Here is a 23,190-nt window from a genome sequence, read left to right as displayed (position 1 = left end):
TCCTTGATAATACTGTCACTATATTCTAAGCCCAAGGGTAACTTAAAAAACCGTAACCCTTTGGGTACAATTTGTTGATTAATACATTGCTGTAAGTAAGCATTGTCTATCTTGATACTTTTAGCATGTGATATTTTCTTTCCCAGTGCATATATTTTTTGTTTAATAGAACCCTCTGCTGGGTTGTAATTAGTCTTATTATGCACATAATGAGTTTCACTTTGTTTAAAAACAACATCACAATTAATAAAATTATCAATGTCATCAGGTTTAAAACGCTTATTAGTAACAAGCCCTGCATAGCTTTTGTTACTCTGCCAATTCTGTTTATCAAGTGGACTAGATATGACTTTCTTGTTAACAGTACCTTTATGGGAGTCCTGGCATTTAGCCATGGTGGAGTAAGTTTTAACCACCTCCCGGTGTTTAGGTCTGGCTCCCTGTTGGTGCGTTTCATCGTCCAAATGAAATAAACTGAAATCAAATGTGCAGTCTGCGTCCAAAGAAATGTTTAAATTATGGTCTTGTAATACTGCTTCTTTGATAGTGTTCCACATGTCTTGACGCTGTGAAACCCCTTCTAAAACTGATATATGAGTGTTCGGGGGTTGTGCGTTTGGAATCTCATCCAAACTATTGTTGTTAGAACCAGCGTTGCCATTAAAAGCTGAATTAATGTTAGTAGCTGTTAAATTGACCGGTCTTTTAGAGTCTAAAAGACAAGACTCAGTCCGGTGTATGCCAGTAGTCGAAAGTTTACTGACTAAATCCAAAAGCTTGCTGACGTCGGCTTGGAGAAAAGTAACCTCAGCCCTTAAAGAGACAAGTTCCTCCTTGTCCAATGAAGCGGGCGGTGATCCGGAAATATCAGCCATCAGGAGAGGGAAACCAAGAACACAAAAAACGCTGACAAGTAACTGCAACCAAAAGTTCCCAAAAGCTGTAGATCCAATAAAACCTCCGCTTGGACAGTGAGGATAACACCAGAACTTTATTCACAAGTGTGATTAAAACAAATAGCTGAATTCAAGAAAACATGAATAATCCAGAGTCAGGTTAAGCGCTTTCATCCGCAATGAAGGCAGATTTCATCAGAACCAATGACTGTAGCGTAATACACTCCTTATAAAGCAATTTAGGCGCCAAAAACAAAATGCAAGACAATATTCATTGACCATATAAGTCATACTGCTCATGGGGGGAATTGGAAAACATATCTTGCCTTGTTGGAAAGCAAGTGGCAAATACTATGTGATGCCACAACTAGTCCTGGGCTTAATGATTTTATCAGCATCAAACCTTTTCTTTTATTAGATGCTTAGCTTAATATCCTCATTTTCCATTTTAAGCTTACAATTATGCCATAAATGTTTTTAAACATTTTAAACATTTTTAATATTTTAAATCTTTTCATATATCTTTTTAATATATTTATTTAAATATATTTATATTGCATATTCATATATTTATATTGCATTTTCATCCTTTACACATCATTACGTCTTGCAATTCATCAACGTATTTATATTTATTATTAATATTTATTACTATTTATTACTATTACTACTTATCACTGCACATTCCACTTGTTTTTATTACTGTCACTTTTTCTTGATAGCTCTTACAATTGTCAGGCAGTGCACCCAGGTATGCATCAAATATGCACTAATTAATGCATTGTCTTTTAATTTATTGTCCTACTTTTAGCAATTGCATCCCTCAAAATATTTAAAATACGTTAGCCACTTTTTAACACATTAGACATTTGCATTTGTATTTGTATTTAATATTTAACACTGTATTGTCTTGCATTTTATTTTTGGCGCCTAAATTGCTTTATAAGGAGTGTATTACGCTACAGTCATTGGTTCTGATGAAATCTGCCTTCATTGTGGATGAAAGCGCTTAACCTGACTCTGGATTATTCATGTTTTCTTGAATTCAGCTATTTGTTTTAATCACACTTGTGAATAAAGTTCTGGTGTTATCCTCACTGTCCGAGCGGAGGTTTTATTGGATCTACAGCTTTTGGGAACTTTTGGTTGCAGTTACTTGTCAGCGTTTTTTGTGTTCTTTATTGTAACAGTACTGGTGGGATATATATCATATTATCGAAGCCTCAGTCCATTGAACACCTCTTCATCAACTTGTTTTCATCGAAACCTGAATTCGTTGAACAATCTTTCCATCAAACTTTTTCCCACAGTAAGTAACCAGTGGGCCAACTGCATCAAAAACAGAAAAATTTAAAACTCACCCTGGTGTGGGGGGGAGGGTACATTCTTCACATCCCCCTAACTAAATATGTCAGCTTTGAGATCGCACTACAATGGGGAAAAGGACAAATTTCTGATGATGGCCCAATGGTTAGTTACCGTGGGAAAATGTTTGCTGGAACAATTCTTCTATGAACTCAGGTTTCGATGAAAACGGGTCAATGAAGTGTTTGATGGATTGAGGTTTCGATAATATGTTACAGACCAGTATTGGTGTGGTGTATCTTGCAACATGTACCTCATGTTCATCTTAACCATGTAGGACTGAGAAAAGGCTTGGGAGAGCATATCCCAACACATATATGTTATAAGAAAAAAAAATAACAACAATGTTCTGGCAAAACATAGTCTTGGTTGTCAGAACTTTAATAAGTTTCTTTTTTGTGTTAGAGAAAGTTCAACACAATGGGGGAGGGACTGATTCACAAAATAATTTACTAAAAGAAATTATTTTGGCAACTGGAATGTGCTGCTGTTAGACCAACAGGGTTAAATGCTTGTATGTCCCTCAATTGTATTTTGAAAGAGAAACACAATGCAGTGAAATAATCTTTATTGGTGGTTTTAATCATGTAAATTGGTGTGGATTCTGCAAATGTTTGCTTTATTATTCTGATAAAGTCTTTTTTATTTAGACAAAAGCACACAAATTCTATGGTGAATTAGTTCTGCCTGATCAGACTGTTGTAATTTTTATATTTGTCACTATACTTGTAGATTTTTCAATTTTCTTTCCTTTTCTTCTAGTCCTTTTAGTATATTATTTTTGGCACTTTCAGTTACTATCTGATTCATGTGTATTTCCTTTTGTTTTCTACTTCCACTCCTCTCTAAAATGCTTCTGCTAAAGTGAGCCAGAATCTCATCTTAGACTCCTATTTATGTTTAAGAATCATCACTATACTAGGATCTGATGAAGTCAGCAGATATGCATGCAGTCCCATGACTGTATACCTAGGGTCCATATCAGCTTATCGAAAGGTGATAAGAGCGAACACTCTTTGACTGAACCCTAAACGTCGAACAACCAAAATAGCGAAGAAACAGAAAAGCATATTTGTTTCCCTGGGAAAAAGAAATCTCTGTTCCGAAAAAAAAAATACAAATCAAAACACAACATAAAGTGGGGGGCTTTGCCCCACACACACACCCTACTTAAATATACCAACTCTGAGATCATACCACAGTGGAGGAAATGGCAAACTCCCAAAAAAGGCCCAGCGATTTTTTTCCCTGGGAAAAAAAATTGCTGTTCCGTGTCTTCGCTATTTTGGTTGTTCTATGTTTAGGGTTCAATCAAAGAGTGCTTTCTCTTATCAGCTTTTGATAATCTGATAGAGACCCGTATACCTATGCATGTAGTCAATTTCAAGGAGGCCCATACGTTCTACAGAGAATACAATATATAATCTTAGCATGCAATGGTTTTACATTGGCTTTTATATATCATTTGAAAAGCATGAATCATTTTTCTTGTTGTCTTATCCAACTGATTCAATGCTGTTTGGGGACAGTCAATCACACCAAAGCTTTAGCAGAGAACAAGATGAGCAAATTGATTTATAGTTTAGACTTATTTCCTAAATGTCAAGGCATAAAGTCACTGTTATTTTTGAAGTCATAAGAGAAGCAAATGGTGGATAAGATATACAGAGGTGACAAAACACATAAATGAAATTATATTTGGACATCAGGTACATTCCCAGTACTTCTTCTTGAAATGTATCTTTCTGTTAAAGTGCCAAAACCATCCCATTCCCAAGTGCAGACACAATGTATTATTATATTATATCATATATATATATATATATATATATATATATATATATATATATATATATATATGCATTATATTAGACTGTATTATATTCCTAAATATCCTAATACTGTAAACATGAGATTTATTTACCAAATTTAAATATCGTATCTGCAAGAGAATCCAGTTTCCTAGGTACAGGCATACCACTCCTAACATAACCTTACTTCTAAAGTGCTGGTCCAGTTCTGTTCCCTTCATTCTCTTTTCATAGTGGAATGCTAATCATGTCTCTAGCGTACTCAGCCTGTACTGGTCCCAGCATTCTTTTCTTGTACTGTATCATTTATATCTGACTTGTCAGATGCAGCGTATATGGAGCACAAAAACATTACATACACATTACCATTTTTCAGACAAGAAAGCTTGCAACACATCCGTGCTTGCATATCTCTGCATGTACTCCCTTAATTTAAAGTCACATCATATGAAAATGTGAGGAAGGTCTTGGACAGTAAGTTATTTCAATGTGAGTGAAATGTAGTGTCTGTCAAAATCTTGTGTTTTCTAATTCAGTTTGTACAATTCACAATTATGTCCATGGTAATATTCCTTCTATCTACATTTGCCTATTTTGTGGCTCCATGCAATCACTCAGCCAGACTAATGTTCTGCATTATATGACTCACTAGCTTTAAAAAACAGATAAATCATTGAGTTCCCATGTTTAACTATACTAACGCCATCATCCAAAAATGCAGTTATTTTACTTACATGTTATATTGGAAGCTGTAAAAAGAAGACAAAATGGTAATTAGAAATGCAGAAAGGAGTAAACTATTTTAATTCACATTTAATTTGTATATTGGATAGAAACATTATTCTCATGAAGAAAAAGTAACACAGAGCAACCACAGAACTACTTTTTCATGTTTTGCTTTGACAGTAGTTAAAAAGCAAGGAATGCATCCACAGTGCTAACACACAGCATATGTCGCAGGTAAAGACAGCATAACTCGACTTGTATTTGACATATGTTACCTCTAGCTATGTATTCTGTTTCAGGTATAAATACAAAACCATTTCCTGAATTTGAACTCCCACATATGACACCAGCATATACCTATTTGTCTGTTTCTAGCTGTCCATCTAGCTGTGTGTGTGTGTGTGTGTGTGTGTGTGTGTGTGTGTGTGTGTGTGTGTGTGTGTGTGTGTGTGTGTCTACATAAAACATGTGAAACCTATATACAATACAACACCTTGATCAACTTATTTTGTCCAAACTGAGTACACAGATGTCCAGCCCTTCCCTGTCCACCATCTTGAATCCATCTTTTCTCTTGTGTTCAACCATCTCTTCCAACAAACCATTCCAAGATCTTAACACTCTGTGAGAAGAAATACTTGTTTGGGTCTAACTTGAATCCCTTCACCAGCTGCCAGTTATGTGCCTTCTGTCTTATGTAGCTCTTCTCTTATTTATGTTCAATCTGTATGCACAGTGTATCTCCTCTGTCTTTCTATTCCTTTAAAGTGTATTTGTTTGGTCTTCTACCTTCTTAATGTATCTTCCTTTTTGATCCTTTTTCAGTTCTGTCTGTTTCTTTCCCATAAGCCCCTCCATCTGCATGTATTCCACCAGTCAGACATCCCTTTCTTTCAGTGGCTTCCAGAACTAGACAGTGCTTGAGGTGTGGTTGCACAAATGCCCTATATACTTGTAGGATTACATCTCCATTTGTGAACTACTTTTCCTTTGCTGTGTATGTCCATGTTCCCTTATTGTTAAGCACTGCCCTTTCACATTGCTCAAAAAGGTTCATTTTAGCTACAGTTAAGATCACCAGGACCTATTCCTTCTCATTTTTACTGGATAACTCTCCCTGAGGTTATCATTCAAAGAGCATAACCTTACATTAAGTTTTGTTATTCTCTAGCTGAAACATTTTAGACTACATTTTCTATCTCAGAAAGTCTGTTTTCTGCTCCTATTTAATAACTCCTACTCTTTTGCCTTATATAAAGATATTAAACAGTTGTGGTTCACACACACCAATTCATCTGTATTTGCAACCTGTTGTCCTCAAGTTGAAACCACTATGAATCCTTATATCCAGCCCTTCAAAGTGTCCTCATCCTAACTCATCTCTGCCAATTTACCTGCCTGTCTTTGGTAAGGGGTCACATGGGATGCCTTCCTAGCATCAGTATATGCTCTGTGTACTGGCTTCCACTCGTCTCCTCCTCCGTAACAAGGTTCAGGCACAGAAGCCTGATAGGTTGATTTGTCATCATGTTTCCCTTGTGAATACAGGTTGATGTCCATCAAACAGTGATTTGATCCCCACTATTTAAACAGTATTCCTCTAAGAACACCATCTAGTACTTTCTCTGGAATGGATGTCAGACTCGCTGATCTTTAGTTTTTGGGTCTATCACAGATACTTCTTTAAAAAGAAACACTGCAACAGCCTCACCCCACTTCTTTTGTTTCATTCCTTTTTCTGCTGAGAGACTGAGGGTCACAAAGCACCCTCCCTAGTTTTTTTTAATTTTCTTGGAGAATGTTATCCAGTCGATGCAACATTTCTAGTCTCAGTTTTGTCAGCACTTCTTGTGCCTACTTGCTGACATTTTCATTCATTAGTGCCTTGCTTTTTTTCTCACCTCCTTCTCCTTCTACTTAGATGTTTTCAGTCTTTTCCTTAGTGAGTACATTTACAGATTGATCTTACAGTAAGTTAGCCTCTTCTTGTGTACCACCATACAGTTCTACATTCTCATCCTGTGCTGCAAAGTCTTTCTTCACTTTTCACCCTTCCCCTTCTAACCTGATGTTCATCTTCACTCCTTGTTTGCTCATGTCCCCCTGTCCAGTTACTATTCTTTTTGATGGCTTGTTATATGTCTTTTTTGGCCTCTTATGGCTTCTTTTTTGCATTATTGTAATTCATAACATATTCCCACATCCTTTTTATATTAGCATGTATAATTCCTTTTATTCCTAATGAGCTCCCTCACCTCTGTGTTCATCCATTTTCATTCCCCATGGTGCACTTCTGTTTCTTTGTTTTTTCACATGGTCTTCAGAACTGCTTCCATGAATCTGCCCCATTGTTTCTCAGTGGTGCTAAGTTCCTTCTCCTAGTGTATTCCAGGATGCTACAGGCTTGGAATTAATACAAATTATTCAGTGATCGAAGCTGTCAGTTGTAATGATTACAGATATGATCCTAAAAATCACAGTAGCATTAATTCTATTTTCCTTTCCTTTAGGACTTTCACCAAAGTTTTTTTTTTCTTTTTGATGCAGATGTTACAACATCCCATTTGACCCCTGATAGTTAAGTCTCAAATTTGAATTACCTTGTCCATTCTTGTCACTTTCTCTCTGTTTCACACTAATGTATCTCTTACCTTCCTCCTCCCCAGTGCCTGATAGTTTATAAATAGTAGACAAACACCTGCCTCTCATTTTTCTTCATTGACCTTTATTGTAAGGACTCATAAAAAATAAAAAATAAAACAGCCAAATAAAAATAAAACTGAAAGAGAGTAGAAGTATCCATACCAAGCACAAATAATCGAAATCAAAAAGAAAAAATGCTTTATAAAGCACTGTAAAACACTCCAATACAAAGACCGGGGTCTAAAAATCAAAAAAAAATAACGTATCCACTACTCCGTTTTAACGCCAAACAACATCAGTTAAAACATCCATCTAAAAAAGTTAATGCTTTTTATATGTTTTCAAATTACATCACAGTACTGAAAGCCAATCATGTTGGACCATGATGAACCAATCAGTTCAGTAAATGGTCCAACATGATTGGCTTTCAGTACTGTGATGTAATTTGAAATGTTGAAATAGTACTGTTCTACTGAGATGCTGATTTTAGTTTAACATCTTCATTGACCTTTATTGTAAGGACTCAACCATAATCCCCAGTTCCTTTTCTACTGCCTTTTTGAACCTTTCACTTGCATAAATGACCACGCCCATTTCTAGTTTCCCTGTTCCCTTGTATAACTGATCATAGCCTATTGTTCATTCTGCTCATTAATGTATTTGTCACAATTAGTTGTATTTCTGCCCGCAATGCTTGCAGTTGCCCCTTCACATTTTTCCTATACTCCTGACACTGCACAATACTTTAGTCCAATGCATTTCTCCATCTTTTTTTCTTTCCTTCTTCCCAATGCCTACTGCTTAAAAATTACACTCACACTTGGTGTATCATTTCTCTTTCAGTTTTTCCTTCCCTTGGTTACTCAAATGGAACCTTTTCCTTTCTTGGTGGCACATAACCTTTGTACAAACCCCCAGTTACCTACTCTCTCATGTCCTGACCTTTGTACAGGTCCTCCTATCAGCTGTTGTGTTGCTGCGTTTTCTCTTTATTCTGTACTAGTCCAGGCCATAAATAGCACCTCCATCAGCTGACAGTCTTTATCATTTTGTTACATGTGGCTGGCAGTTCTTTAATTTCTTAGACTCTTTACGGTATTCCTTTGGCTCTCCCCATGTCATATTTATATTTTCCCTAAAAGACTATTAGCTGACCTGTCCTAGTCTCCACTTGATGGATTTCTGCACTACTTGTAGAGTTCTGGCCAGTGGTTGCCAGAGTTCCATGTCTTCCTATAACACGTTAATGCTTATTGTTGTGGATCTATGTTGGCCCTGCAACCCTGGGTACTGAACTGATTGTCATCAACACATACTTCTTCATGGCCCTAGTTACTGAGCTCATAATTATTAGCATATACCTCTTTGTGGCCCTAGTTACCAAGCTCATTATTGTGGGCACAGCCTCCTTGTGACCGTGGTTAATGAGCCCATTATTATTAGCACTTATTTCCTCGAGGCCCTGGTTGCTGAATCCATGAGTATCATCATATACCTCCTTGTGACCTTGGTTACTGAGCCCCTTATTATTATCACATATTGTCTTGTGGCCCTTCCTACTGAGCCCATTATTATTAGCACATATCTCCTCGTGGCTCTGGTTGCTGAATCCATTAGTATCATCATATACCTCCTTGTGACCTTGGTTACTGAGCCCCTTATTATTATCACATATTGTCTTGTGGCCTTTCCTAATGAGCCCATTATTATTATCACATATCTCCTTGTGGCTCTGGTTGCTGAATCCATTAGTATCATCATATACCTCCTTCTGACCTTGGTTACTGAGCCCCTTATTATTATCACATATTGCCTTGTGGCCTTTCCTAATGACCCCATTATTATTATCACATATCTCCTCATGGCTGTGGCTGCTGAATCCATTATTATCATCACATACTTCCATGTGGCCCTGGTTACTGAGCTCATTATTATTAGGACATATCTCCTCCTGGCCCTGGTTACTGACCCCATTATTATTAGCACATACCTCCATGTGGCCCTGGTTACTGAGCCCATTACTATTAGCACATACCTTCTCTTGGCCCTGGTTACTGAGCTCATTATTATTAGCACATACCTCCATGTGGCCCTGATTACTCAGCCCATTATTATTAGCACATACTTCCTCTTGGCCCTGGTTACTGAGCCCATTATTATTAGCACATATCTCTGCATGGCTCTGGTTGCTGAATCCATAAGTATCATCACATACCTTCTTGTGACCTTGGTTACTGAGCCCATTATTATTTTTAGAACATAACTGCTCATGTCTCTGGTTGCTGAGTCCAAGATTATCAGCACATGCCTCCTCAAGTTCTCTTATCTTTCTGTAATCATCATTTCTGTGCAGCCCCCTCATGCTTCATCCAATTAATGGATTTCTGTTTTTCTTTGACCCCCTCTCTGTCATTTTTTGTTCACTTGTCAGTAACCTCTTTCTCATTCATATCTCTTGTGTCTTTCTGAATTTATTTTATTTTACCTGCCTTGCAGGAGCAGGCAAGGAACAATGAAGCTGTGTTTTCAGCAAGGTGAGGTATTCCTAACGTGTGTGTGTGTGTGTGTGTGTGTGTGTGTGTGTGTGTGTGTGTGTGTGTGTGTGTGTGTGTGTGTGTGTGTGTGCGTGTGTGTGTGTGTGTGTGTTCAGCAGAGGCCCGAGGGGAAAAGCCCCAAGTTACACTCAAACCATAGCATGTACATAATATAGATATCTGAAATTACAATAAAAGTAAAATATAGAAAACATAGAGGATTGCAATCATAGGTTAAATGTTAACATAAGTTATACATACAAAGAAAACATTCACACTTAGTACATACTATAAGAGCCATACAAAAGTAGGGAGATTTGTCAATATTGCATAATGTATCAGTCAGAATTTTCTATAAAATTAACGCTAGATCATTTGGATGAAAAGTAGTCAAAGGATGCGTTAAAAGATAATATTTTATTAAGTAGTAACAGTTGAAAGTAACATATGTTATCATTAGATAGTATAATTGTAAGTCTGTGTTAGTATATAATAGAAAAAATATTACAATTATAGAAGAAAGAAAGAGTAAGAGATGAAAGGTAGCTTAGTAGGATAGTAACTAATTATGAGATTAGTCAGGTAGGAATTATGAGAAATTATGAATGGTAATATTATTCAGCTGGGATTAAGACAGGAGCAGAGCCATGGTTTGGATAGATGGACTTGAGCAGTGTTTTAAATATATGGGGGATAGCAGTGGCTAGTATTCATTGAGGGGTCACTTTCCAAATCCTGGATATGCTATTGGAGTATAGAGAATCTCCACGGAAGCTGTTAGTCTTAGTTATTTGTAGAAGGAGTTTATCAGAAAATCTGAGTTGTCTTGTGCTGGAATGGGTTTTAAGTAGGTTGTGTAGAGCTGGACATTTTTCAGGTTGATATAGTATCTTGTGAGCTATTATAAGCCTGGTAAATGTAAGGAGATGGGGTAATTCTAGCCATTTAAGTTGTAGTACAATAAAGTGGTGTTCTCTATATGGGAAGTTGTTAGCAAATCGGAAAACTTTATTATAATATACATCTAGTTTAGTTAGTTCAGTTTTCTTCAGGTTAAAGAAGATGGCAAAGGCATATAGGCGGGGAGACAGTAAATGTGTCCTGGCAATAGATTGTCTGGAGAAATCAATAAGATATGGTTTGGCTCTGTAGAGGGGGCCTAGTTTAATGTGAACATTTATAATGACAGTTTCCAAATGTTTATCGAATTTCAAGTTGTTATTAATTGTGATACCTAGAAGTTATGTGTGTGATACTGGTTCAATCTTGGTGTTATTTGATGAGTAGATTTGGAAAGGTGTCTGTTGGTTTAAGGGTTTATCATTTGAGAATAACATTAATTTTGTTTTATTTGGGTTAAGGATTAATTGTGAGATGGAAAGCCAGGATTCTACAGCAGTGAAAGAGAGTTGTTTTTTATGAAGTTCAGAGAGTGAGGGAGCTGCATATTGTATAATTTTGGCTAAGTCAATGAAAGAACAGAACTTGTTAGTAAAAATGTTAAATAAGAATGTTCCAAAGATTGATCCCTGTGGTACACCTAGAGTAGCGGCTAATGTAGGAGAGAATTCATTACATCATTTTACTGCTTAGAATATCATCTCATGTAAAATGTATTTATTTTTTATTAATTGCAAAAAGACTTACTTACATGTGTTCAAAGCTGTAAAAAAGGGAAAAATGAACATGATTATAAAATGCACATAAAAACAATAAAGCATGTACAAAGTTGCATTATATTTATTTTGTTCATTGTATCTGCTATTTAGACAATGTGTTCTTTGGTAATTCATAGTAATAGATCAACAACAGGAACTTTGAGACTAGCAGCATGTTAACAATAATCCTTGTTTACTCTCAAAAATAACAATATAATAGGAAACGTACAGAACAAAAATTTACACCTAGCAAAAATGTATTAACTCATGTTTCTACTATGATATGAACAATACTTTCCCTTCTCCATTTTGAAGGGACTGTAGCAGATTCTACAAAAAAAAAGGAAAATCGGAAAAAATCCATATGGCCTCTTCACACATTCATTTGAATGCACTGTTGCATTGATGCTTTAGTTTCAGTTACATCATCATGGTTCGTGTTGTGATAAAGTCCACAAGCAAAAGTGATATTTAAATAAATGCCAAGGAGAACATAAGGATTTTGTTTCATTATATTTCACAAATGAAAGAATCATTTTTAAACACATGCCGAAATTCAGCAATTTAATTTCAAAAACCTTTGTTGCTAGGCTCCATTGCATCTTTTTTCTCAACGCTGACTAGGGACAAGCTTTGTTGTAACTAAGAGCTAAAAGAAAATTAGAGCCTATCCTACTATGAGTGAGTTTAGGAATAGAATGGAAATCATTTTTGCTTGTGACTCATTTCATAAAGTTTCAGCAAGGTGAGGTACACTTGAAGTTTCCTTCCTTTTTCTGTGTGGTTTTACAAATTTTGTTGTTAGTATATATATATATATATATATATATATATATATATATATATATATATATATATATATATAGTTCCCTATCAGAAGCCTGAAACACTATAAGCTTGAAAATCAAAATCCTGAAACCAAAAGCCTGAAAATTCAAAATCCCGAAAACCCAAAATCCTGAAACTCAAAATCCTGAAAACACAAATAATGCTAGTATGTCACTATAAAGACACTAATATCTACCAACTGACCCTGATCCTAACCCTAACCCTAAGGTCCGTCAATATCGCCTGACCCACCTAACCCTAACTCACTTAAGCCTAACCCCAATATTTGTCACTATTGCATACATGCCTAACCTGCCCCTAACCCTAACTCACTTAAACCGCCCCTAACCCTAACATAAAACCAATCAGACACTCACCTGAACCCAACGCATGACCTAACACCACAGGGCTAACAATAGCAAAGCCATAATGACGTCAGTATGTCCATTTTGTGTTTTCAGGATTTTGAGTTTCAGGATTTTGGGTTTTCGGGATTTTGAATTTTCAGGCTTTTGGTTTCAGGATTTTGATTTTCAAGCTTATAGTATTTCAGGCTTCTGATAGGGAACCATATATATATATATATATATATATATATATATATATATATATATATATATAGTGGTTAAGGTTGATTCTGTGTTACAATGACATACTTAATGTTGACAAAGTAATGTTAGATCATGCAAGGTCAACATATTCTTGCACATGCTCCAAAAGTTACTTCTCAGAACATGTAATGCATCAAACAGTGTGTTTTCAGATGGACAAGCACTCCTTTACCACTCATGTACATGGCATAACTCCAGGATTGCATAATCTCTGGAGAATGACATATTCCCTCCTCTGTGATTATTCTGTCTTTCACAACCTGTTGACCTTATGCAATGTTGAACAATATGGACTGGCCACAGGTCAATTTTATCCATGATCGACCAGTCTAATAGTAGATATGCTAGGACTGATGTTAGCACTTGTTCCTGGGTTTACACTCATGGGGATATTCAGAATTCATGATTTTTAGACCTTGAAGTATTCAGCATTTGTTTTTCTATATTATGTTACTGGGAATATGCATTTCAGGATTGCGAACTTCAGCCTTTTGATAAAGTCAGTATTATTCATTTGAGAAGGTAAGATAGACCCTACCCTAGTACTACTTTAAAATTAGATCTAGAGGAGGAGGAAGGTGAAGTTCCATACTGGAGACATGAAAAAAGTGCAAAAGCAAAGGGGTATAGAGCATTCCTCCTTGACGTTGCAGCTTAAAGGGCTTGTTTTCCATGAAAATATATGGGGATATAGGTTCAGTTTGGTTTATGTAGTTTGCTAAGATTATATAATCAGTGTGTGTGTGTGTGTGTGTGTGTGTGTGTGTGTGTGTGTGTGTGTGTGTGTGTGTGTGTGTGTGGTTGGTTGACAGCTGTTTAGTCAACTGCATATGATGTGCAAGACTGTACAATTCCTGAGGAATATGTCCTTACCCTGTGTTTGTGCACTCTTGGAGGTAGTATATACACACACACACACACACACACACACACATATATATATATATATATATATATATATATATATATATATATATATATATATATATATATATATATATAGTTAGCGGGAATGAGAGAGGCACAGCCCCCACATGATGGGTGCAGGGGACTTACCTCCCTGCAAAAAAGTTTTTTTAAGTAAAATCTTGACTATACTAAGACTGTTTCTCTGCATTTTAGTAGTGATATACTGATGCTGGCAATTTCAATATTTTGACGTTGACAGTGATGTTTTGACCATTTAATGACAGCTGAACCAAAAAGTGATGGTGGTAGCCAAATGGTAGTTGGTGCAGTCCTGTCTAGTATCTTCTTTCAGAACCACGTCACAACTGCAAATTTCAGGACAATGAATTCCATATGCTTTCAGGACCTAAATGTTAACAATGGACTTTGAATCCTGTTTTTCTATACAGAACAAAGGCTCCACACTCATTATGAGGGAGTAAAGCCTGCTGAGCCAGTTCATTAAATATAATAAATTCTGAGCTCATTTTACTTCAAGGAAATGAGATTTCCCCAGCACAGACAATATTTTTACATTCAGTGACTGTCTCAAAACCATCCATCAATATTAGGCTTTTGCCATATATACATTTACAGTTAGGTTATTAACTGCTGGTGCTTTGTATTATAGCAGACATTATGCATTTATCCCATTTTCAGTGAGTTCAAATGCATTAAAACTAAAATGTTCAGATAGAGTGTTTAACTAAAAGACTGAGGGTAGCAGGCCAAATACATGACATTGGGTTACCATGGAGATCTGACAGTAGGATTTACAGAGTCAGAGGAATTACCTCATTAAGGAATGTTAGCGACTAGTTGCATAGGCGATTTCTGTCTCTAGTTATGTGGAGGAAGAGAAATTCAGTAAGATCTTAAAACTCATGTTTTCTCCTCAATGCCCTCTGCTGTCTCATATTTGATATTTGCTGCCATGAGATACTGTCACTTTAGGTAACTGTTTATAATTGCAATACTGTTTGGTGTGAATCTCAAAATAGTGGTACTGAATATGTGAAAATGTGAACTTTCATATAATAAATCCAAGATCATTTTGTCTCAGATTATTCCCTTATTTCTGAGGTATGGTAATCTCAGGGATATTATATTTAACTGGTGGGGGGGGGGGGTTTGAAGCCACCCACACTGGGGGCATGTGAAGGTGAACATTTTTCTTTCTTTCATTTGTTCTGGGACTTGTAGTCATAAACGTTGGGACTATGGGGACAGGCGTGAAATTAATTTAATGTGCCTCAAACAATTGTTGGCAATCATTGTGCAATGATAAGGTTCTGCACTCTGAGTTATATTTGGGTTGGCCATATGGAACCTTCTAAGCTATAGAGTGAGAACAGATGCAGAACTTAATATTACATTTCTGCATATCAAAATCTGAAAGTTTTCTAAAGTTAGTTGGAGTGATATAATAGCAGTGCAAATATTTAGTACCTGGATAAATACCCAGAAGTCCTTCCAACAAAGGGTAGTATTTGAATATTAAAAAGAAATGAAGATCAAAAGAAATCAAACTCATTTAATTTCATTATAAGACAGCATATATAGCATGTTTTGGCAGGTGCTGTATGCCTCCATTATTAAACAGATAAGCATATTTATTCATATTTAATAAAAATAACAGCCTTACCTTTGAAGCCAGAGACTGTGATTGAATGTGGGCCCCAAGCATTAACAGAAAAAGACCAGGTTCCAGGTGATGGGTGGGTGATTATGAACATTTTTCCCCAGGATTCAGACAAAATCTCCTCAGCTGTGATGTTGGTTGCTACAATATTGTAATTACAGTAAGTGAAAAAAGAAATAAATCAGTATACCATAACTCAGTTTTATTTTGCATATTTGAATATTCTTTTTTAAACAAGAAATATTTTTATTAAATTATCACATATGACATAGGCAATCATACACTTAGATAAATGAAAGCAATCCATACTGACATAATTTTATCTGCAAACATTGTACAGCACATACACAGTAATCTAACCAGCCAATGGAATTTCAACATTATATAGTTCATTCAAATCCTGCCTTCTTTTAAACTTTGTTCCTCCTCTGCATGCATTGCTTCAACAATTCCCGCTTTTTTTCTCTGTAATTACCTCCTACCCTTTTCTAAAGATCCCATTTCCAGTTGTTTTATCTTTGTTACTAAATTCACTACTTCTAGTACAGTTGAATTAGACTTTGATTTCCATTTTCTAGTAACTGCTTTGTTGGCAGCTGCCATAATTAGACTCAGCAAGGCCTTACTATGTCTTGACAATTCCGATTCTGTATCATAGCTCAAAAAATAATTTCCTTAGTTACACCAATTTGGGGGCGACCACGGTGGTGCAGCGGTTAGCATTGCCACCTCACAGCAGGAGGTTTTCTGGTTCAATTTCTCGGCTGGTGTGCCTTCTTTGTGGAGTCTGCATGTCCTCCCTGTGGTCAAGTGGGTTTCCTCCTGATGCTCTGGTTTTCTCTCACATCCCAAAGACATGCTGTAGGCAGACTGGACACTCTAAATTGGCCCTAGGCATGAGTGCATGTGTGTGTGTGCCTTTTGTTGAAGGTTGACCGCCGGGCTGGCAACTTGACACCGTAAAACTCCACTGCCAATCATGAGCAGACAGGTGATCCACTGTGGCAACCCCTAACTGGGAAAGGCTAAAAGAAGAAGAAGAAGTTACACCAATCTGTTCGCCCAGTATCTCTGACAGAGCAGTCTGCAGGGAATCTTTACAGTTTGCCAACTCATTACACTTCTAGAAAATATGTTCCCAATTACCTCTTGTTTCCCCATCATACCTCCAGCATTTGTTGTCTACCTGAGGAAAAATTCTTTGGAGTCTACTTGGAGTATAAAAATAACTATGTAAACACTTCCAAGCAAAGATCCTAAATCTTCCAGAATTTGCTGCGCATTTGGGAGACATACATATATTCCCCTAGTGTTTGTTTGTGAATTGATTATCCAGTCTCTCTTCCCAATCTTTTCTAAACTCCTCTAATTGATTCTTATAGTTGTCATGCAATATTTTGCATATTCTACTAATTATTCTGTAATTATTAGCAGCTTCCTTTCTAGGTTCTACTAAAAACTCTGCCAGTGCTATTTCTTTTTCTTTGCCTATACTCTGATATCAATCTTTGATAGGGAAGGAAATATCTAGTCTGCAGTCCAAATGAATTCTTGCCCTATTACCATTCTATTACCTTTCCCTCTCTAATTCTTTGCTCCCAATACCTTGGTTATTTTGCCAGTTTTCTCCAATAACTTCCAGCCTCCTCTTGCCTATTGTCTGTATCCCTATTTGCAGTCATCCCTATCAGCGGACTTGCCTTTCTTCACTCCATTGTTGGCTTATTTCTTAGAATAATTTCTGCTTTTTTATTAATATAATATTTTGTATGGTTATTGTTATTCTCCTTAAGGATTGCCATCCAAAATCCCAGTCTCTTATTGTTTCTTGAGCCCCCCCCCCCAAGTTTCATATTCATCCATTTCACTTTGAATTATAGGTTTTTGCTTGGATTATGTGCAGGATCCTTAACTGTGTAGTTTTGAAGTACAACTTCAAATTTAGAATTCCCAAACTGCCTTGTTTAATTGGAAGACTCACCTTATCCCACTTGACTCTTGTCATCTTCCCCTCCCAGATAAAATCCTTCATCTTTTTATTGATTGTTGTACACAACTTCTCCTCTGGTTGATAAAAATATGTCTGACCAGTGTATAAAACTAAAGGGACTTAAAGCCTTTTAACTGATTGCATCTTGCTATCTATATCCATATAACAGAGCTTCCAGTGTCTCAGTTTTTGTATTATCTTTTATTTAGTCCCTTCCCACATATCCTTAGCTGCCACACTAGAGTGCTTTTAATACTCCTAAGTACTTAATTTTATCACATCCCCATAAGTATGGATGTTGCTAAACCATTTCATGTGTGGGCATATAATTTATAGCTATTGCCTTTGTTTTCCATCCTGAAAAGATTTGAAACTGCCTCAAAATGTTCTACAACATTGAAATGGCCTTTTTTGTTTTAGCAGGTATAAAATAATATCATCTGCAAATAGAACCAGCTTTTCTTGATTATCATACCAACTATATCCTTGAATTTCTGAGTCTCTTATTTGCATTGCTAGTAGTTCTAAATATAGTGCAAATAACAAAGGGAAAAAAGACACCCCTGCCTGGTTCCTCTGCTCAAATGGAAATTATCTGAGAGGCACCCACCCACTTTAATTGTCATCTCCGATCCCTCATATGTTCTCCTAATTAAACTTATAATTTTATCAGGGAATGCAGATGCTTCCATTGCCCTGATCATAAACTCCCAGCTTATTCTGACAAATGACTTCTCTGTATCAAGACCCACCAACAACAGTGGTATTTTCTTACATTTAACTTCTCTGGATCATCAATATTCTGTTAATGTTGTCAAATATTTGGGTCTCCTCCACAAAACCATGTTGATCCATATCTGTCAATTCTGGTATCACCTTTGCCATTTTTTTAGCCATTATAGACATAAACTTTATAATCATGATGTAAGATTGAAACTGGCCTGTATTAAGCTGGATGTGATGGAACTTTACCCTCTTTAGGACTGAAATAGGCCTGTATGAAGCTGGATATGATGGGACTTTACCCTTTTTAGGTATTAATAGCCACCACAGCTTTCTTCCAGGATGTTGATGTTTCTCCTTCTCTTAAAATACTGTTAAAACCTTCCAGATCATTATCAATTTTTCCCTTCTAGGTTCCAAACTTCTACAGGGATACCATCTATTCTAGCTGTTAGTAACTGAGCCTCATCTACCTCTAACCTTGGAATATTTAATTATTCCATAAATGTTTCCATCTGTACATTTTCTTGATCTCTGTATTTCTCTGCTTTATATAGGCTTTCATAAAATTTCCAAAATACTTCTAGTACCTCTACAGGATCTTTTTTTTTTCAAAATATTTTATTAAGTTTTCCATGAAAAGTAAAAGACAACAAATGACAAACAGTATTCTCATTATAAGACAGATTATTAACAAACAAGGTAAAAACTATTTACAATATATACATAGGCCTGAAGCAAAACTGTAGGTCACAGTTAAAATACACAAGTTCTTTAGTATAAGTATCAGTTCAGAAAGAGTTGTGGTCAATTTCTAAAGTCTCGATAAGTGCTAAAACTTTTGTCCAAGGATTATTAACAAATGTCTTTGTCTCTACAGGATCTTTTGTTATCTTCTTTGTTATAGGTTCCCTCAGCTTGGTGACAACCTTTTCTACTTCTTGAGTCGTTGTATTTAAAGTTTTTGTGCTTGCATATTTGAATATTCAGAGACATTGTTCTAGTGTTTAATGCAGTTGACTTGTAGAAAAGAATACTTATTAAGAGAATAGCATCCACTAGTTTCCTTAACTTTAATATTTAACAAAAGGGTGCCAGTGGAAACTGTAAGGAACTATAACTTGTTCTTTATTATACCTGTGCTGACAGTTTTGTAAAACGTTTAGCCCTTATCTGGAAATTGCTGTTGCCAGCATTAATGAAGCTGTTTGAATCTAAATTGATTGTCAATAAAATGAAATAACAAATAAAAAATAAATAAACTGCAATTAATCATGTAATGTATTTCTAGCCACTTTACCTTACATTTTTTGTAACTGGTGTGCACTTATCTTTAGAAAACACTTTTTTCAAGGTCACATAAAAACAGAATCACATGCATGTAACTGCCCGGCAGTACCTTGTCACTAAGAATCGTGATGATGAGGATGCTGTCCAATCATTACTGGATGTCACTACATAATAGTTTAAGTCAAGGCTACTGAATGCTTTTCTCTGACCTGCACTTATCATGGTCAGTGTGTGACCTGCAGCTGATAAAATATAATAAGGGGATACATTTTTTCAAGTCCCATTATCATTTTGTATATCATCAATTATTTTTCTTTGCTTTTTTGTTGTCTCAGAATCAGATCACTGTTTTTCTCTCTGTCCACTTCATCCATTTGAATGCCCCAATTCCCCTTTAACTTCATCCAACTGAATTATTCATTCCTGCTTTGTGGTTCTCATGATCAAGGACCAGAGAGTTCTCCCACCCATCAAACTGTGGGGCCCAATAGGGAAACTCTTAGCAAAGCTGATAGCCTGACCCATCCCTAAGCAGGAGAAGAGCCTTATGCCCAATTCACTACATGACTGGAGCAACCACAACAACTCTGCCCTTCTGTAGGCTGATCCTCCATTTTAGTACAGGAATTAAGACAATTTGTTTGAATACAAAGAGTGCTATATTCAGTTTTATGAGAAAGATACTGGACTTTACTATGGCTGAAACAACTAGTTGTGCTAAGTAACTACTGAATATTCATTATGAAAAGTAAGTGTAATGTGGGGCAACTACAAACTCATTTTGGTAAAGCAGAGCAATGGGACCAAAAACATTTTCTTGATGCTCACCAGAGATTCAGATTCTTGAATGTGATTGAGCCTATTATATTGAAGTTTTTTGGTGTAAGGAAGTCCGAAAACCAAGTAAGTGAAAAGAGGGTTGAACCTATGGTTTGCAGTTAATAGATAGGTATGTTATGTTAAACACTCAAAAGTAAGGTTAAAATCAAAGATAATTGCATGGAAGAACAAATGTAATCAGTAAGAGGGAAAAAAAAATTGCTGAAAGAGCATTGTGAACTAAACTATGCTGGTATTCCTTAAGGAGGACACATTTGTTTATGTGTTCAAGGACTTGATCATAGAGGAGCTTCTCAAACATTTTAATTAGGAGACAGAGAATGGATGTGTGTCTGAAGCCCTGTGATAAAGTAGGCGAAGAAAATGTTGGTGAGTGCAATAACAGCATGCTTAAACAGGCTGAGGGATTGGGCGTGTGGTGAAAGAAAGATCATAAATGTGAGGAAAAGTTTGAAGGTAAAAGCAGTCATATAAAGAAAAGAAGGATCTAAGACTTTAAAGTCAGTCTTAATTTTATCTTCTAGTTTCTGTAGTTGTTTGAAGACTGTCTCGTGAGAGATTGCCCTAAAGTGGAAGGAAGGAGCAAACAAAGAAATATGAGAGAATACAGGAGATCCTGAAGCTAAAGTTCATAGGAAAATATTAGGTTAGCTGCCTTGTGGGCCATTGTCCTCAAAGGTAAGAATCAAACCATGCATCTTGTGCTTGAGAGGCAAACACCTTAACTCTTACACCAACCTCCAACCCTTCTATAAGGTTTGAGAGAAGGATAAGGATGATGTTTTGTAGATGGACGTGAGTGAGAATTGGTTGCATTAACTGCAAATCTATTAGTAATGAATGTCTTTAATTTGAATTGCATCTTTTTGGATTACAGATGAGCTCCTATGTCACTTAAAACTGTTTTGTTTATTTCTTTGATAAGTTTAAAAAACATTTTAGGACTAAATGACAAAGTAAACTGCCTTTTTATAAAAATGAGTTTTATTCCTCTTTAATAACTGGCTTATAATGCTGCCTGAGAACTAGGAAGCTAAGCTGGATGGTTGGAGTTGTATTGGCAAGATTCCCACTCTTTCCATGCTCTGTCTGTTTCATGATTGTTTTCATCTTTATTAAACCACTGGCAAAAATGTTCTTAGTTGTACATCAGATGGGGAGGTCATTAATGATGACCCAAGTAAGCATTGTATTAATGGTTTCCGATCTACAGATGTGTAAGATAGACAGGTGTCAGATGGCATATCAGTCTAAGACTTCTAGCTCTGTCTTAACTTATTTTCAGAAAAATACCCACATAAGTTGAAATTTGCAGAAACAACAGGGGTCTTAAATAAAATGGCATCCTATATTGGGAGGTTAATTTATCTTGCAAGAAATGTATTTTAGTCACTGGAGAATATTTGTGATTTGAAGATCTGATAGGGATTCTTTAATGGCAGATGATATCTCTTCTAACTGGAGAAGTGATGAGCAAAGAAAGGTTATACTGCAACAGGTATTTATTGGTTGGTTATGTTTGCAAGTTGGCTAGAATTATTGTATCCACTGCTAATAATGTTTGCTTTAGAGTTGTGGGAAAAAATGTAACCTAAAGTAGATTGAAGAGAGTTGAATATGGCTACAAGGAAGAGTAGTAAATGAAACAAGGCTTAAGATATAATATGTATAATATTGGATTTGAAGTGTTGCCTTAACAACCAGAGCTAAAGTTATTTACACTAAAAGACAGCGAACAGTAGGGAAAATAAATATGTGTAGCATCTAAAAAAATACAGAGAAAGAGGCATATACAAAAGTTCTCTCATCAAAAGCCAAACAGCTGAAGGTATCAAAAAACCTAGAAACAACTGTCACTGCAACTAAAGTTTTTTAAGAGGAAATAGCAGGTAGTAGATATTTTTTCCTGAAATCAAAGGCTAAAGGGTTGAGGATGAAAAGAGATGAGACCCTTTGCTTACACAGTAATATATATATATATATATATATATATATATATATATATATATATATATATAGTTTACTACAGTCAATCAAACTGGCAATGGTCGAACTTACAGTTGCCAAGAGCACATAATCGAAGGAACATAGGTCGAGCAAGGTGTTTTCAACCTTTTGAGATGCAACATACTGACTATCCTTTTGGGATGTTCCTTACCAGACACCTGCATTAACTGGAAAGACCCCAAAAGTACCTCAACAAGAGGATCAAAGGGCTCAAACAGATGCCATATGCTGCCTGGTTAAAGAAACTCCAGCTCTACTCAGTGGCATACCGCCTGCTCAGAGGCAATCTGCGCCTGACATATAAAGCCATATCCAACCTGGAATTAATGGACATGCTGCACCTCAGAAAATCCAAATCCCATCGAGCTACGCGCTCGAGAGACTTGAACCTCAGCACTGAAATAAATAGGACATGCTGGAGGGACAGATTCATAACCCAGAGGCTCCCTTCACTCTGGAATAAAATCCCAGTCCAGGTTATGCAGAGTCCCTCATTGACTCTTTTCAAGAGGAATCTTGATGAGTGGATGGGAGATCGTAGGTATACCCCGGGTATCACTTCTGTGTCACTGTTAGACAGAGGCACAGTATACTAACCTCGAAAAAGGGCATAGCAAAATTAATTTAAAATGGGTGGTGAAAGCCAAACACACTCTGGCTAGGCTTATAAATGCCCTA

General features: G+C 36.3%; 1 protein-coding gene across 1 annotated transcript in view; it reads right to left on the bottom strand.

The window, feature by feature from the left end:
* LOC122816198 overlaps positions 1–23,190 on the bottom strand; it is a 402,987-nt gene that overhangs the window by 217,684 nt on the left and 162,113 nt on the right. Inside the window, exons 7-8 of the mRNA XM_044088949.1 lie at positions 11,627–11,638; positions 4,807–4,821 (exon numbers count right to left, since the gene is read on the bottom strand). Coding sequence (XP_043944884.1) covers positions 4,807–4,821; positions 11,627–11,638 — 27 coding nt within the window. The remainder of the gene's footprint in view (positions 1–4,806; positions 4,822–11,626; positions 11,639–23,190) is intronic.

The sequence above is a fragment of the Protopterus annectens genome, chromosome 12.part0 (genome assembly GCF_019279795.1).
Source record: "Protopterus annectens isolate FY-2018-M chromosome 12.part0, PAN1.0, whole genome shotgun sequence".
In the NCBI taxonomy this organism is placed as follows: Eukaryota; Metazoa; Chordata; order Ceratodontiformes; family Protopteridae; genus Protopterus; species Protopterus annectens.
Note: the sequence above shows the minus strand (reverse complement) of the source record. Positions and strands in the feature narration are given on the sequence as shown.